General features: G+C 59.8%; 1 protein-coding gene across 2 annotated transcripts in view; it reads right to left on the reverse strand.

Annotated features, from left to right (window-relative positions):
- Nucleotides 1-15,045, reverse strand: part of NOL4L (nucleolar protein 4 like) — a 50,163-nt gene extending 35,118 nt beyond the window's left edge. Inside the window, exon 1 of one of the 2 annotated variants that reach the window (XM_031588584.2) lies at nucleotides 14,713-15,045. In XM_031588584.2, the coding sequence (XP_031444444.1) occupies nucleotides 14,713-15,021 (309 nt within the window). In that variant the 5' untranslated portion in view covers nucleotides 15,022-15,045. Of the gene's footprint in view, nucleotides 1-267; nucleotides 3,358-14,712 lie in introns of those variants that run through there. The other variant, XM_090152263.1, reaches the window with a different exon arrangement.
- Between the last annotated feature and the right edge of the window lie 890 nt (nucleotides 15,046-15,935).

Raw genomic sequence — 15,935 nt, forward strand, 5'->3', positions numbered from 1 at the left:
GAAGGGTCCAGAATGGAGTCACAACCAACAGAGAAATGTGATTTTCGTAATTTTGCTAGGCTGGGAATAGGCAGGGGAAGCTCTTTGGGCCTGCAGTGTGTTAAACCACCTCGGAAACCCCTGGAATGTGCATGCTATGCGTAGGGCACCCGTGTTGAAGGCAGGTCCCCTTGGACACCACCAATAAGCGGGACAGGACTGCACCGCAATGCCAGGATGCGGCCCCTAAGGGAACGAGGCAGCATCGCCCTCCTTCCCCGCGCTGACCTTCCCGCAGCACCCTCCCTCCCTCGCCCACGCGGAGCAGCTGAGCGCTGGCAGCAGCAGCACAGCTCTTTGTGTCAGGATGTGCCGGGGAGCAGGAGGCTGCATGCAGCTCAGCGTGGCGACAGACTGGTGGGAGTGGGAAGCGCGGAGCAGCGCTGCTCCAAGCTGGCTGCAAGGAGCAGAACGAGCTCACATAGGCAGCAACGTGGGGCGTGGGGCTGCCCGGGCGCTGGAGGCACAAAGCACAGCACCAGGGGAGGGTTCTGGAAGCTGCTTAGGCTGCGCCATGAAAAATGCCAGCATAGGATATGTGTAACTATATATATTATACACACATTCGTACAAATATGCATATATACAACACACCCCTTTGAGGCTTGCTTCCTGAAAATAAGCGCACAGATGCAGCCCAGTTTGTACACAGCAGGCTGGTGAACAGCAATCTGCACTCACAGGGCTCAGCCCCTCTCCTACGAAGACAGACTGAGGAAGCTGGGAGTGTTCAAACTGGAGAAGGCTCTGAGGAGTCCTCACTGCAGCCTTCCAGTACTTGAACGGAGCTTATAAACAGGAGGGAGACTGACCTTGCATGGGCAGATAGTGATAGGACAAGGGGGGACGGCTTTAAACAAAAAGAGGGGAGATTTAGGTCACATGTGAAGAGGAAATTCTTTACTTGGAGGGCAGCGAAGCACTGGCACAGCCTGCTCAGAGAAGTGTGGGTGCCCATCCCTGGAGGTGCCCAAGGCCATGGATGGGCCATGGGCAGCCTGATCTGCTGGGAGGGGGGAGGGGAGGGGTAGTCAGCCCACAGCAGAGGGTGAGGTGGAGAGACTTTGGGGTCCCTTCCAATCCTACCCACCCTATGATTCTATGATCTAAATGACCTACAAGCTATCTATTTTGTGTGCATTCACATCTGTGAATGCAGGCAGAGGTCTGCATGCAGAGGGAATATCCCACCTCCCAGCCTTTATTTCTTTGTTGCTTTTGGTGGTTGGGTTTTACATACCCACACAGCCTAGAAATTGAATAAATGCTGTTCCTAAGCCTCCAGTCATAAGAATCTTAAAAAAAAACAATCCTTCAGAGCAATGGCCCCTGCTGAGGACTCCCACAAACAGGGAAGCAGCCTGTTGGTCAGCTCCTCACCCCAACTGCAGAGCAGAGCACTCATGCATGGCACGATGTATGGGAATTGTTGATCATGGCCCGAACCTCTGATTGACCACCTGAGGCAAGCAATGAGTCAGCCAAAGGAACACAGGTGAAAGCAATTCACCAGTGCTACCGGAAGGGATGGAGCCTGGCTGCACCTCTCCCAGATCCTATTTAAGTGCTGAATGCCACTGAGGAAGGATCTCTTTCTGGAGATTGCTCCATGTGGAGTTTAGTGTGAATCTACAGCACTGGTGAGCATTTCCATTTATTCTGATTATCTTTCTGTTGCACTAATCTTACTAACTCTAACCTCTGTATAGCTATGGATTGTACACCTATTCACTGTATGCATGACCACAGGGGTTCAAGAAATGGGCACAGGGGGTTCTCCTCCACAGCCCAACCACTGCCTTCCCCTGGGTGCCCCAACCGAGCCTTATATAAAGGTGGCTGCAACAAAGAGAATATTGAGAACGAACACAAGGGGCACGGCGCAGGGATGATGTGATGGGGGTCGGGGAACTTTGCCTGAGGGAGGGTTTCTGAGGAATAGATCTGATTTCTTCAGTCACTGTTCAGGGAGTTTCACTTTAATCCAGGGCATGGGTACTCCCTTGCCAAGGAGGAGCGGGCGTTAGGAGCCTTCCTACTGACCAATAATCCTCAGAGCAGGGTTGAAATGAGGATAATTAGAGAAACGGGACAAAGGAAGCTGCACCGGGGAAAAAAAGGACAGGCAGACAAAACAAGCAGAGCCCTCAAAACTGAGGTTGCAACCAACTCCACACGCAAACCACTGTTTCCAGGCCCACCTGACCAACGGACACCCTCACCCCTGCAGGGCTGGTGGTTGCCTGTTTCCTCCTGGGTTTTACAATGCCTGCAGCTAAGGGCTCCACATCCCCTCATCGTGCTTTCTGTGGTTCTTATTTAGCTCTGGGAAGCAGGTGAGGTGCAAGCATCAAATCCACTGGATATCAGAAGCCATATCAAGTTGGTGACTCTAGGATTACCAAGGTTCATCAGTGGCAGTATAACCAAATGTTGACTGAGGATTTAAGAGGACACACGTGCTATGTGTTACCTCTCCAAGGGCCTGTGCCCTCTCCTTCTTCCTTCCACACCAGCACCGCTCACGAGAATTCAAGGCATGAGTCACAGCCCATAATATTTCAGAACGGCTTAACAGCCATTAGGTTTAAAAAGCAGTAAAAATCAATTGGGATGAAGGCGGACGAGAACAAGGGATGCTTTTGCCCCCTTCCGTGTCGGGGCTATACGGGAAGCTGTCTGCCCCCAAAGATTCAGGAGCAGAACTCGGCCTGGAGACGCAGCAGAGCCAGCAGGAGCCTGGCAGAGCAGCGCTTCGCACCTCCAGGCTCCTCGCATCGCCCCGAGCTGCCCTCCAGCCCTTCTCCCGCCTTCCTGTCCCTGTCTCCTGCAGCCCTCGCTCCGTCCCTTCCCTCCTCCCAGCTCCATAACCCTCCTCGCCCCTTTCTCCCACGTTTCCCACCAGCTCTCCGCTCCCTGCAGCCCTTTGTTTCCCTCCGGTGCCGCGTTTCCTCGCTCAGCCCCGTTTCGCCCTTCACGTCCGCTTCGCCCCCATCCGGCGGCCTCCCTCGGCCCCCGCATCTCCGCCCTGCGGGTTCATCGCGGAGCTCCGCTCCCCGCGCGCTCCGGGCCCGCTCGGTCCTCCTCCCCGCACCTTTGTTCTCCGCTCGCCGCCCTGCCCTCTCGCCCCGTCCCCCCGCGACCCAACCGCTCGGCCGCGGCCGTCCCTCCTCTCCCTCCCTCCCTCCTCGGAGCGCCCGGGCCGGGCCCTGCGGTGCCATCTGCCGCGGCGGCGACGAGGAAAGGCCCCGCTCCCCCCTCCCGGCCCGGGCTGAGGCCCCGGCGGCGGCAGGTAGCGGCGTCGCCATGGCAACCGGCGGGGCCGCGCGCTGCCGGCGGTAATCCGCTCCGCCGGGCCGGGCGGCTCCGCCTCGCGGCGGGAAGGCGGCGGCTGGCGGGGGCGGCCGCGGGGAGCTCGGCGGCCCCCGTTCGGCCTACGGTCAGCCGGGTCCCCGCGGCCGTTCCTCCGCCGGAGGGAGCGGGGCCGAAGGGCGAACGCCGCGTGCGGCGGGTCGAGGGCCGGCGGCTCCGCCACCTGATCCGCGCTGACCCCCGTCCGCCCTGCGCGAAACCGGAGCCGGGCCGCCTCGCGCGCCGACCGACCGCACGGCCCTTCCCCACAGCTCGCTTCTGGGAGGCATTCGGCCCGAGCGAGGCAGGGCTGCGGCTCCCCGCGCCGTCATCGCTGTCCGACGGCCTTCGCTCACGGCGACCCCCGGATGCTGAGCCCCGCTTCGCCGCTCCCCAGGAAAGCGGTGGCTGCGCTCAGCGGGGTCACGCGAGGGCCGTGGGGCTGCGGGAGACGGAGCGGGCAGGAGGGAGCTGCTTCCCCATCTGCTGCGCTCAGCGGCAGATAACGGCTCCCCTGGCCTCGCGCACGGGGCTGATAGCAGCCGAACGGAGCTTCCTGCGAGCAGAAAGCCACTTCCTGGCACGGCACGGCCTGGTCGTGGCTGAGCTCCGCGTGCTGGCCGTGCAGCAGAGCCTCTGCCCCTTCCTGCTCATGTGAAAACGCTCCTCTCTGACACAGCTGCACGGCACGGCCTCTCTCAGCACGTTCAGCTCTCGTTTCCCATGGCTATCTGAGGACGCCGTCACGCTCATCCCCAGGGACACCCGCATGGCGTGGCTGCACCGGGCCACCTCCATGGGTCACATCCACGCAGTCAGGACAAGGGGCGGCACCGGCCCCTCTGTGCGCCGCGCTGCAGGTTGGGACCAGGCTCCCAGCTGCCATCGGCAGCCCCTGGCTGCCCGTGACAGTCCTTTCTGCTGGGCTGCCAAATACCTGCTTGGAGATTTGCAAGCTTGGTGTTGTGCCTTTCTAATTTCCTGTCAGTTGTGTTTTGTTCTAGGGAAATCTTTTCATTCTCCTCCCGAAAATGATCGGCTGGGAGGAAGAAGCAGTGGGTACTTATAGAGGACAAAAGCGGTAATACACAGCAAGGAGTGAGGTTCTGCTGCACATCAGAACAGTCCCTTTCAGTGTCCCGGAGGATGCAGCTCGTGCCATCCATGCACACAGGTGCTGTGAACCCACTGCTGCACAGCCCTCAGCACCGAGCCGGACACTTCACCCCAATACGGACTCTTACAACTTTTGATCAAGAAACAGTTCTTGGTAGTTCTCATCTCTGAGAAGTCAGCCCTTGATTGGCTTCTATATTTAGGTTTCTCCAGGGCTTTAGGAAGTTCACTCCTCATGGTATTTAGGTGTAGGATGAAAGCAGCTTTTGCGGGGGATATGTTAAACCACAGCAGGCTCCTTCAGCTAATGCTGCAAGGAGGAAGGGCTCCTTTCCTAGAGCTTCCCTCTTCCTCCTGCCCCTCGCAAGGTGCGTGCCTCAGGCACAGGCCCTGGGGAAATGCTCGGCCGGGGAAAGCATCAGCTGCACTGCTAATAATAAACAGAACCCATTGGAGGAGCATGGCAAATCTTCCTCTTGAAGATTTTGCTCCTTTTTCTCCTGGAAAGATTTTTCTGACCATTTTTTCCTGCGCATATCAGATGGGAAAACAGAGGAAAAGCAATAGCTAAACTGCTGGTGATGTTTCTCTACGTTACATATTTGCACGGCACGTTGTACCAAGCAGATGGGTAGCAGTCCCCTCCCTGCAGCACAACCAGCCCAGCAGATCCCCACACAGCCCAGCAGGGGCAATTCCTGTGGGAGAATCCCAGGGCAGATGGAGGAGCGCTCCCTGGGGTCCGTGCTGCCCTGGCCAAGCCCTGCAGAGCAGCATGCCCAGCGCCCACTGCCAGCCTAGCGCTGCTGCCCTGCATTGTTCCTCTAAGCAGCATGGCACACAATACTTTTTCTTCCCAAGGTAAATACTTCCTTGTCAGGGGGAGCCGAGCGCATTATTTTTAGATGGCAAACAAAGCTGAGGTGTGTGCCTTTCACTGGGGACAGTGGCCTCGCAGAGCAAGCTGCTCCTCCAGCAGCCGCAGCTGAGCCGTCTCTGTGAGCCCTTTGCTCTGACCTCAGCTTATTTCTCTGCCGGCTCCCAGGGCTCTGCATGAAAACGCAGCTGCCTGGGAGGGGAGAGCCTGGAAATGGCAGCGGGGAGGGCCCAGGTGGGATGCAGGGTGCTGAGGTGCTGCCGGTGGGGTGCAGCGGGTGCAAGGGAGCAGAGGACGCTTTGCTGGATGCAGGGCAGTGGAGCTGCAGCCTCGAATCTGAAAACCTGAAACAACACTGTACCAGGTGGGGGATGGCATGCTGCTGGGCCCTGCAGTCCCAAAGCCTGGTGCAGCCTGGCATGGCTCAGCATGGCCTGATGCAGCCTGCAGAGGGGTGACGGGGTGGGAGAGCCATCGAAGGAACAAAGCACAGGGTGCCCAGAGCAGGGCTTGGCTCTGCTTCCATTGGGCTGGGTGAGGATGAGGGCAGCCCCGTGACACAACGCCCAGCACAGCCGCACAGGTGGCACCGACACTGCGGTCCAGTGGCTGCTGTCACGCTGCAGTGGTTTTGACTGTTTTGAATTAAGCAGAGTTTGTGTGAGTTTGGGACTTTTTTTTTTTTCTTTTTTTTTTTTTTAATCTACATCGATCTGTAACAATTGCTTAATGTCATTTGGATCTGTTTTAGGTGGGTTGGGGAGGTGTGCTGGGGGATGGGAAGAAACTGCGTTTGTAGTTAGAAGAACATATAAAACAGCATTGGAAGAGCACATTAAGTAGCATTCTGAAACAAATCTACAGCTATGTACTGAAAATTACATATTGAATATTGAGATAATATTGAAATACATCACTGCAACACTAAGAACATGCTTAAAGGCAGCTCTTCCCTACAGCAGCTCATCGCTGCAAACAACCTTCCCAGCACTGAGGCAGGAATCTAACAAAGATCACAACTAAAGTAAAACCTTTCAGATGGAGAGGAACAGGCAAGGTCACCCTTTACCATAAGGTCACCCCTTGTTCCACCTGGGAACAGACCCAGCAGCAGCAGGGCAGCCACACAACATCCTCATACCTGCATTAGGACATGGCTATATCAAAATGGAACTCCGTGGGAGGAGGCAGAGCGCAGCAGTGCTCGTCAGGGCAAGCAAAATTATGTAAAGTGAGTTACAAATGATGCTACAGCAAATCAAGGTCAGGCCAGGCTGGGGCCAAGCCCCAGATGATGGTGTCCTGGTGTCAGCTCATTGTTCCCCAGTGCTGCAGAGGACATGGGCCACCCTAAGAACATGCTGACAGCTTGGCAGCCTGGGGGGGCTCAGCCCCCCTCCATGATCTGAGCCTCCTTGCCAGATAAGGGCACCAAGGACCTAAGGATGCTGTGTCACTGCCTTTCCTCTGCCTTCACCCCAAAAGCAGTGCCAAGCCACAGCAATTACACTGGACTCCATCACCCCCTTTAGTGATGCTGAACAAAACAAAACACGCAGCACCCACCCCCAGTGACAGTGGGCTCCTGATGTTACCACCATGCTTACTTACTCTGGGACCAGAAAGGGTGGCCGTCCTGCGCAGGGGCTGGAAGGGAAAGGTGACTGAACTCTGCCCAATGTCTGCACTTGGGAAAACCCCCTCTGAATGTGGCTTCTTTCCACCACAGCCACACACGGCAGACCCCAGCTCCTCCAGGAATTCCCAAATAACCTGGGCCAACCCGATGGATTTTTTTGAGCTCTCAGCCAATGTTACACATTGGGAAGTCAAAGTTGAGCATGCTGTTCAGTGCTGGCTGCTCTGTGATGGCAAAGCTAACCAGAGGGCCCCTCTCTTGGGTCGGATGCAGTCCAGCAGCATCCCATCACATCTGGTCCAGCAGCCACAGCACTGCGGGTCGGGCACATGGGTAAATCCACACAGCCACACAGCTGGGCTCCCTTGGCTGCCTGCGAGCCTCTGTCTTGTAGCAGGGATGCTGCTGGGGAGTAGAAGAAAGGGAGGGCAAACCAAATGGGGCAGGGGAGGCAGACAATTAATACAACCTGCCCTCCGCGTGAGGAATAAATTGGCAGCTGACAGGTTATAATCTGTGCAAGCGGGATCTTCACAGGAGAGGTGAAGGCTCCATTGGGGGCCAATTGGATGGTTAATTAGGAGGACAAAGCAAAGGATTTGCGAAAATGTTTATGAAACAGCGTTTTGCAAGGAAGCCTCTGAGAAATGCTCACTGGTGAGGAGATGCTTTTGGTTAGGAGGGGGAAACACGAGGGTGAAATAGCAGAACCAAGCACTGACACAGAAAATAGCAATGCGAACGTCCCTGAGAGGGACAGGGGATTCCCAAGCGCGGTGCAATGGGGAAGGACCCTGTGACACCTCATTTTTCTAGAAATACACAGGCTGTGTCCTCCTCTTCCTGCCAGCCCGGTCCCCACCCCGCAACCAAAAGGCAGGACAGCACAGAGCAGCCTCTGCAGGCAGCCAATGGGCGAGCCGCTCATCTTGTAGAGACAGGGTACGAGGAAAGCAATTAAACCGAAGCTTTGATTAGGACTCACAGCTGACTGCTTGTGTTAGAAATGCCTGCGCTTCTCTAAGCATCTCGGCTGTGGTGGGAGCAGGCCGGGTCCCCCATCCCCTGCTTGGTGCTGCTGCTGCTGCCACAGGAGCGTGACTGATGCTCTCTGTCCCACACACAGCTCCAGAGCTCAGAGGTAGGAGCCAGTTGCTAAGAGACAGGACTGTACTTTCCAGCCCACATCCAGACCTTTGTCACCAGCTCAAGGGCTTTCTGCTGGATCACAGCTCTTGGCGCAGGTGAGCTGGTGCAGGCAGACCTCCTCCTCCTGCTGCTGCACTGAGCTGCCAGTCACCCCAACCAGGAATGGGCACGGCACGGCTGACCCAGGGACCAGTGCCCTGGCTGGGTGCTGCCAGACCCCCCCAGATGCCCTGCTGCAAATGGACACCAGCACTTGCAGCAGCACCACAACCCAGAAGAGCTCGCGTGCCCCAGATGAGCGGATGACCCAGAGTTTGCTTTTAGATCACTCATCATTCAGATGCAAGCCAAAGGAATCCCTACATTTTTATTTTTATTTTTTTCCCCTTTTTTGGGGTAGTGGCTGTTAGTTGGAATTTACTCTTTAGCCCAGAGTCGCCACATTTAGCAAACAGAACACCCAACCTGCCCCATCCTTCCCACTGTAACCTCTCTCACAGCAAGGAGAGGGTTTGAGATTGGAAAAGAATTGTGTCCTGGGCTGCCAAGCTGAAACAGAACAAGGGCAGAGGGAAAAACATTTACCCAGCATCTCTGGTACAGGCCCTGTACCACTTTGGTACAACATAACCAGCCTGTCCTAACTTCTAATGGCTGCTGCCTTAATCTGAGACATGCAGGAGAGAAACGACTACTCCAACCCTCAGCTATTACTGCCTGCTCCCATATACATCCACATACATTCTGCAGCTTTTTCTTCTCAAATAAATTGCTCCTCTTTGGCACCAGCCATAAAAGTGGAAGTCAGCAGCATTCCAACAAAGACAGCAGTTCTGGCCAACAGGTACCTCCCAGCCACAATCAGCTAATTAGACGAGACACTGAAACTCAGCAGTGACTTTGGCCCATCTTGGTCCAGTTGTTCAGAGGTGGGCACAGCTAATATAAGATTAGGGGAAGGTCGTTGCTAATTTGCTCTGGAGGAAGATTCTATGATTCTATGAAGATAAATGAATACGTATTGCTCTGTCCCAGCAATGCAGACAAGGGCTGGGGGGAATGGATGCACCCATGATGCTCCCCATGGCTCTCTGTGCCCTCCTCACCATTTGTTTTGCCCACACTTTATACACTGCACACATGCTGTATCTTGCTGCTGCCATCAGTGCTGAGCTCCTCATTAATGCAAGGCCCCAAGTGCCTGCACGCCTCTGCCATTTGCAGGGATGGGATATAACCTGAAGAACCCCAGCAGCTTCTCACTGGGCCTGCCTTCCCTGCCCTTCCATTTAAGCACCATTTTTAACAAGGTCTTACAGAGCTCTGCTTCATCTGTTTCTATTTTTCCCTTTTTCAGTGATATGAGTGGTTCACTGAAAAAATATCAGGGATCCTCCCGGAGCTCAGCTCCTCTCAGCTCAGCAATGCCACAGTGCGTCTGGAATCACGGAGATTGCACAGCACAGAGGATGGAGAGAGATTATTATTCTTTTAGGAACTGTTCATTCAGGCCCGTGCGAGAGGCTGGGGCCATCCAGCAGAGAATGCAGGACTGTCAGCAGCATCACCCTCAGCACCAGCAGACTGGAGGTAAAATCTGCTGCCAGCACCGTGCAAACATGGGGCTGAAGATGGAAGCAATACTACAGCAGGAGACTCTCTGGGTTTGGTTACAGGACCACACAGCCAGCAGCACTGTGCTGCTCTCCTAAGGGTACATCTGAATGTCAGCCTGCCATCGGCACAGCTCCCTGGAAAGCCAGTGCTGCCCTGCACGGGGGGGGCTCTGTCACAGCAGGTGAAGGCTCTGCGTGCTCTAAGTAAGGCTGTGCCAGAGAAGTAAGAGACTATTTCGCAGATAATGCCCTTAGGCCCATTTGCCTTGTCTGAGGCTCTTCTGAACAGCCTTAATTTTTTTTTTTTTTTTTTTTATCATGTGAAGTCCACAGAAGGTCTAAGTGGTTATTCACAATAGTGAAAACCTTCTGTTGGCTCATGTTCTTGGAAGTCATAGCTGCGAAGCTTTGGGGGGCACTGAATATGAGCACTGAAGTGTACTTGCACCAGGAAAAATGTAGTCTCTATTAACTGCTGGAGCAGCATCTTTATAGCATGCCCAGCTTCTCAGCTCGAGCTTTCTGCCACTGTGCTGTGCTGTCCCGAGGCCGAGCACTGCAGCTTTCAGCATCACGGCTTTCGCACGCTCCAGCAGCACAGCATCCCTGTCTCTGGGAACTAAAATGTACTTGGGGATGTGCTGTGTGGTGGGTGAGCCGGTGTCCCATGTGATGCTCTTCCCGCTGCCAGTGAAAGGCCTGCATCCATTTTGCTTTTTGGTCTCATTCTGTTCTCTACAGCGCTCCTCTCTGCTACACTACCTCTCCATGGATGGATTTCACTGGGTGCAATTGTGAAATGATTTCCAACATCTGGTTCTGGGGGAGCCAGCACAGGTGAACCGCGCTGGTACAACAATAGCAACCCACCCTCACAAATGTCATCAGCCTTTTATTAATGCCTAAAAGAACTCCAGAACCTCGTGCCAGCTCTGCAGGGGACAGACAGCGAGCAAGAAAGCAACATCAAATTGTAGGCAGTGCTGCAGAGCCTACCCAATCCCCAAGCTCTGCACAGCACCCCATGGGTCAGCCTGGTGGGAGGCTTCCTTGCACCTCTCCCCACAGCCCCGCTCACACCCAGCCTGCACCATGGGCTGCCATGCCAGCACACGGCACGAGAAGGGCAGCATTGATGGAGAGAGGGCACGACCCCTCCTGCAGCCGGGCTGGGGTCTGGGGCTGGCCCTGCCCTGCTGCACACCGAGCTCCAGTGCTGCTGAAGGGCTGCCTGCCCCTTGTCGCACTGCCTGAATGATGCTAAATGCTTTGGACAGGAGGGACAAGAGATTATAAGGAACTGCATTTTAGCACATTGTCAGGAGCAAATTCTCCCAGTTCTCAGCAAAGCTGGGATGAGGGGAGCCCCCACCGAGCACGGGGCAGGCAGATAACGGGGTGCACTGCACCTCAGCGCTCGCCACGCAGCGAGGCAACGGCAGCCTTGGGCACTTTGGGACAGCCATTGTTCACGCCGCAGCAGCACACACCACACAAAGCTGCCCTCCCCAGCACAGCCTCAGTGCCCGGACCTGCAGGCAGCGCCCAGCCCGAGCTGAGCTGTCAGACAGCCACGTCCCACACCGCCGCACCTCAGCCGTGCGGGGCTTTTTTAATTGTGTGTGTTAAACGCCCAGCATCTTTGGGACGTTCATCTGGGAAAAAGAAATCCGAACAGCCTCTGTGCCAGACATCCGTCCGCACTGCTGCTCCTATTCCCAGTGCATTCTTTGAGAAGACCACCATCTGCTCCGGCCACCACCTAAGGCAGATGCCCCCTTCTCAGCGCACAGTCACAGCTCTCAAGCCACCCAAATCTGATTAGGCCTGTTCTGATGAGAGGCCTGGAGGAGGGCAAGGGAAAGTTCCTCGGGAGAGAAAATAATAACCACGCGGTAATTATGTTTTCGCTACAGATGCGCTGAAAATACACAAGCCAGCTCAAGATGCATAAACCAAAAGGCGCCGCTCTACCTGGTTGCTGCGGGGCTTATTATTTTTGCTTGCTTTTTTTTTTTTGCTTCCTTCTCCCCCCCCCCCCCCCACAAAGGAGTGGCCCCAGCTCTGTTGGGGGCCTGCCCTTATCCCCACTGCTGCACATTGTGCTCCTCAGCACCTCTCCTCCAGCTCCTCCTGCTCTGGCTGTGGCACCTCGGAGCTCCTGGAGCAGCCCAAAGGTGCCCCCACCCACACTGCCCCCAGCCAGGGTATTTCTGCTCAGCCCTTCCACCGTGGGACGGACCCGCAGTACGCAGGAGAACAGGCACAGGACGGGTGGTATCAGGTTGCTGCACGGCCAGGAGAAAGCACGCAGCACACCAGCCCAGGAGTATTTGGGGAAAGCAGCAGAACGACATTAAAGCAGAGAACGCGCTTTGCTGTCGAGCAAAAAGCTCAAATTATTTGACTGCATGCATGAAAGAAATGAAATCCACCCACAACACCAGCCCAAAGCACTGAAGACCAGGAGAGCACCGAATTATCAGCAGCCGAAGAAAATCCCCGTTAAGTTATCTCTCCATTGGAGAGCCACTCCAGGCAAAACCAAAACCCAGCAAGCGCATCCGTCCGAAACCGGCGCGGGATTCCCTGCAGAGAGCAGCACTGGGGGTGTGGGGGAGAGGAGAGGAGAGGAGAGGAGAGGAGAGGAGAGGAGAGGAGAGGAGAGGAGAGGAGAGGAGAGGAGAGGAGAGGAGAGGAGAGGAGAGGAGAGGAGAGGAGAGGAGAGGAGAGGAGAGGAGAGGAGAGGAGAGGAGAGGAGAGGAGAGGAGAGGAGAGGAGAGGAGAGGAGAGGAGACAGGCAGCAACCAACCCCATCCCCAGTGCTGGAGGATTTCGGGGGAGCGCTGACAGCTCCTCCCTGCAGCCCGTGAGCGGCTCCGCACGGCGCTGCCGGTCCCAGCTCGGGGCAGGTACAGCACGCAGGCTGCGGGAAAGACGGATATCGCCTTTTGGAAATAAATCCAGCCGTCCCCCCCGGGCATGCCTGCTTTTTGTTGGCTGGCTGTACGGAGCCTGGGTGTAGCTCCTATCTGTAGCCTGCAGGGACTGTGGCGGGGGAGATGCGGGGGGCCTGGACGCGCTCCTCGCTGAAACTTCATCTGTGCGGGAACCCTTTGGGAATAAGCAGGCTGGCAGCGGGCTGGTGGAGCTCCTGACCCTAAGGACTCCGCTACGGACAAAGGGGAGGGGATGTCTGGCCGGTGGTGGGGCTGGGGGAGCCCGGCGCGGCCTCTGGGGTGCCATGACTCTGCAGCATTTGGATGGTGTGGGATGGAGCGGACGGAGAGGTGGGGGGAACCCTGGGGAAGCACGGGATGTGCGGATGGGGTTCGGCTCTCGGCGGTGCTCGGCGGAGGAGGGCTGAGAGGACGGCTCAAAAAAAAAAAAAAAAAAAAAAAAAATCGCCAAGAATTTTTTGGGGGCATGGAATGGGGGAGGGGGGCTGCAAGGGGAGAAAGAAAGGAGCCTCTGAGCACCACGAAGGGAAAAGGAGAAATAATGACCCTTCCCCCTCCCCCCAATAATAAGGCAGACCAGATGGGAGGTAAATAGTGCGTTTAGAAGCATTTGCCACAGATGGGCTGCCCTCAATGGAAGCATCCTCCAGCCACATCAATGCTGGAGTCTGTGTGTGCACAGAAAACACTGCACCCTTTAGAGCAGCGGCAGCAGCAGCAGCAGCAGCAGCGGGGAGAGGAGGGGAGGGACAGGAAAAAAAAAAAAAAAAAAAAAAAATCTCTCCCGGAGCCCTTCTGTGCCCGGCGGCCCGGAGCAGCCCGGCCGTAGCTGCGGGCCGGTCCCAGCGGGGGCGGCGGGGCCGGGGCGCTCCCCGTACGCGCGGGGCCGGGGGGCCGCGAAAGTTGCGCGTTTCTCTCCGCGCCGGGGAGCCGAGGGGAGCGCTCGGGACGGGAACAATGGGGCGGCAGCGGGGCAGCCCCGGGCGCGGCGGGGCGGGGGGCAGAGGGCGGCCCGGTGCGCCCCGAGCCCGGCGGGGCGCCGAACAATGAGGCTCCGGCGGGGGAGTTTCCCGGGACGGGCGGGCGCGGGGAGGGGGGAGGCAGCCCTAATCCGGGCTCTGCCGCTCCCGCACCCCCCGGGGCAACGGCCGCAGCGGCCGCGCGGGGCGGGCAACGCCGCGGGACGGCGGGGCCGGGCGAGCCGCAGCGGGCCGGGATCGCTTCGCTCCGCGGCGGCGGGGCGGGCAGGGCGCGGCAGAGGCGGACGAGGAGTGGGGGGGGGGGGGGGGGAAGGTTGCCGGCGCCCCCTCCCCGCCGCCGCTCTGCCCTTGACTGCAAACCTGTCTCCGGCCGTGGGGCGGATGGGAAATGCAGGGCGAACGTGATCGGACGGGGCGAGGGGGGGGTGGGGGGCGGGGGGGCGGCAGGAGCCCGCAGCGGGCGGCGGCGGCGCGGTCCCCCCCGCCCCCCCGCGGGGGCAGGTGCACGGCGGCGGCGGGCGCGGGGCACCGCCACCCTCCCCCCTCCTTTCCTCCTTCCGATCCCCTCCCGTCCCCTCCCGCCGCTGCCGCCGCCCGCTCGGGGATGGAGGCTGCGCCGGATGGGACGGGGGCGGGGGTGCGAGGCTCCGGGCGGGCGCCGCTCGCCATCCGCATCCCGGCGGGGTAGGGGCGAGGGAGCGCGGCGGTTGCCCCGGGGCCGCCGCCCGGAGCCCCGGGGGCTGCGGGAGCGGCCGGGCCCCGCGTCGCGCCCCGCATGGGGCATGCGCGCTCCCGGCGGCGCGGCGGGGCTGGGCCGCCCGGTGCTGACGGGACGGGGCCGGCGCGGCGCGGGCGGGGGCCCCGGGGGTGCCCGCCCGGTGTGTCTCCCACCCCCTCCCTTCCCCACCCGCACCCCCGGGGAGGACAGACAGACACGGACAGGCAGACAGACAGACACAGACCCCCGGGCACGGAGCGCACTAACCGTTCCCGTTTTCACCGGCACATAAACCACCACTTGACCCATCTTCGTCGCCTCCCTGGTGCCGTTTCCCAGGCGGAAGCCCTTGGACCGGACCCAGAACTGGAACTTGCCTTTCTCCCCCCCGCCGGAGCCGCTGCCGGAGCCGGATCCCCCCTGCAGCACCTCGGCGATGCGCTGGTACTTGCTCCGGGTCACCGTCTTGGTTTTGGCCGAGTCCCCATAGGTGCGCAGGCACCAGTCCCGGAACTGCCGCCCCAGCTCGCTGTCCCCGGGGCGGCTCCCCCGCAGCAGCAGCGGCGGTTTCGGCATCGCCCGGTGGCGGCGGCGGCGGCGGCGGCGGCCCCGCGCCCTGTCCCGGCGCGGCGTGCGGTGTGCGGCGGGCGCTGTGCGCTGCGCGCTGTGCGGCGGAGCCGGGGAGGCGCGTCGAGCCCCGGCGCTGCGCGGCCCGGGACGGACTGCGGGGGCGATGCCCGGGAGGGGCCGCGGCGGGGGAGCTCCGGGGCTCGGACGGCGACCCGGGAGCCGGGCGGAGGGAGGCACCGGCGGCGCCAACAGCAGCAGCAGCCGCTCCTGTCACAGGATCACAGGCGGCTCCGGCTCGTCCCCCTCCCTCCCTCCGCCCGCCCGCCCGCCCGTCCCTGCCTCCTCCGCCCCCTCCGGCCGCCTCCTCCTCTCAGCGGGATCCCACCTGTTAGAGCGGCCGCGCCGCCGCAGCCGCCGCCGCCGCCGCCGCCGCCGGGCCCCCTCCCTCCCACGGGCCGGCCCGGAGCCGCGGTGCCCCACTGCCCTCCGCCCGGCCCGGAGCCGCGCTCCCTTCCCCTCCCCTCCCCTCCCCTCTCTTCCCCGCCCGCCCGGCCTCGTGCTCCCCGCAGTCGGCCCGGAGCCGCGGGCACGCGCTGCGCTCCCGGCCCTCCCGCCCTCGCGCTCGCCCACCCCCGGCGCTGCCCCGCGCTGCCCCCCGGCCCGGCCCGGCCGCGGCGGGACGCCGGACCCAGGGGGCGCCCGGGGGCCGGGCCGGGGGGCGGCCGAGGCCGGCGGAGGCGGCGCGGCGGGGCCGGCGGCGGGGGCGCTCGGGGGCCGGCCCGGGGGCGCGGGGCCAGGTGTCGGCCCCAGACAAAGGGCCGGGGCCGGCTGCGGCGCGGCGGGGCGCGGGCGCACGTGTGCGGCGGGGCCGCGGGCCGGGCGCGGCGGGGCCGGGCGGGCCGGCGGAGGCGGGCACCTGC

This window comes from Phasianus colchicus, chromosome 17, assembly GCF_987193195.1.
Source record: "Phasianus colchicus chromosome 17, bPhaCol1.hap1.1, whole genome shotgun sequence".
In the NCBI taxonomy this organism is placed as follows: Eukaryota; Metazoa; Chordata; class Aves; order Galliformes; family Phasianidae; genus Phasianus; species Phasianus colchicus.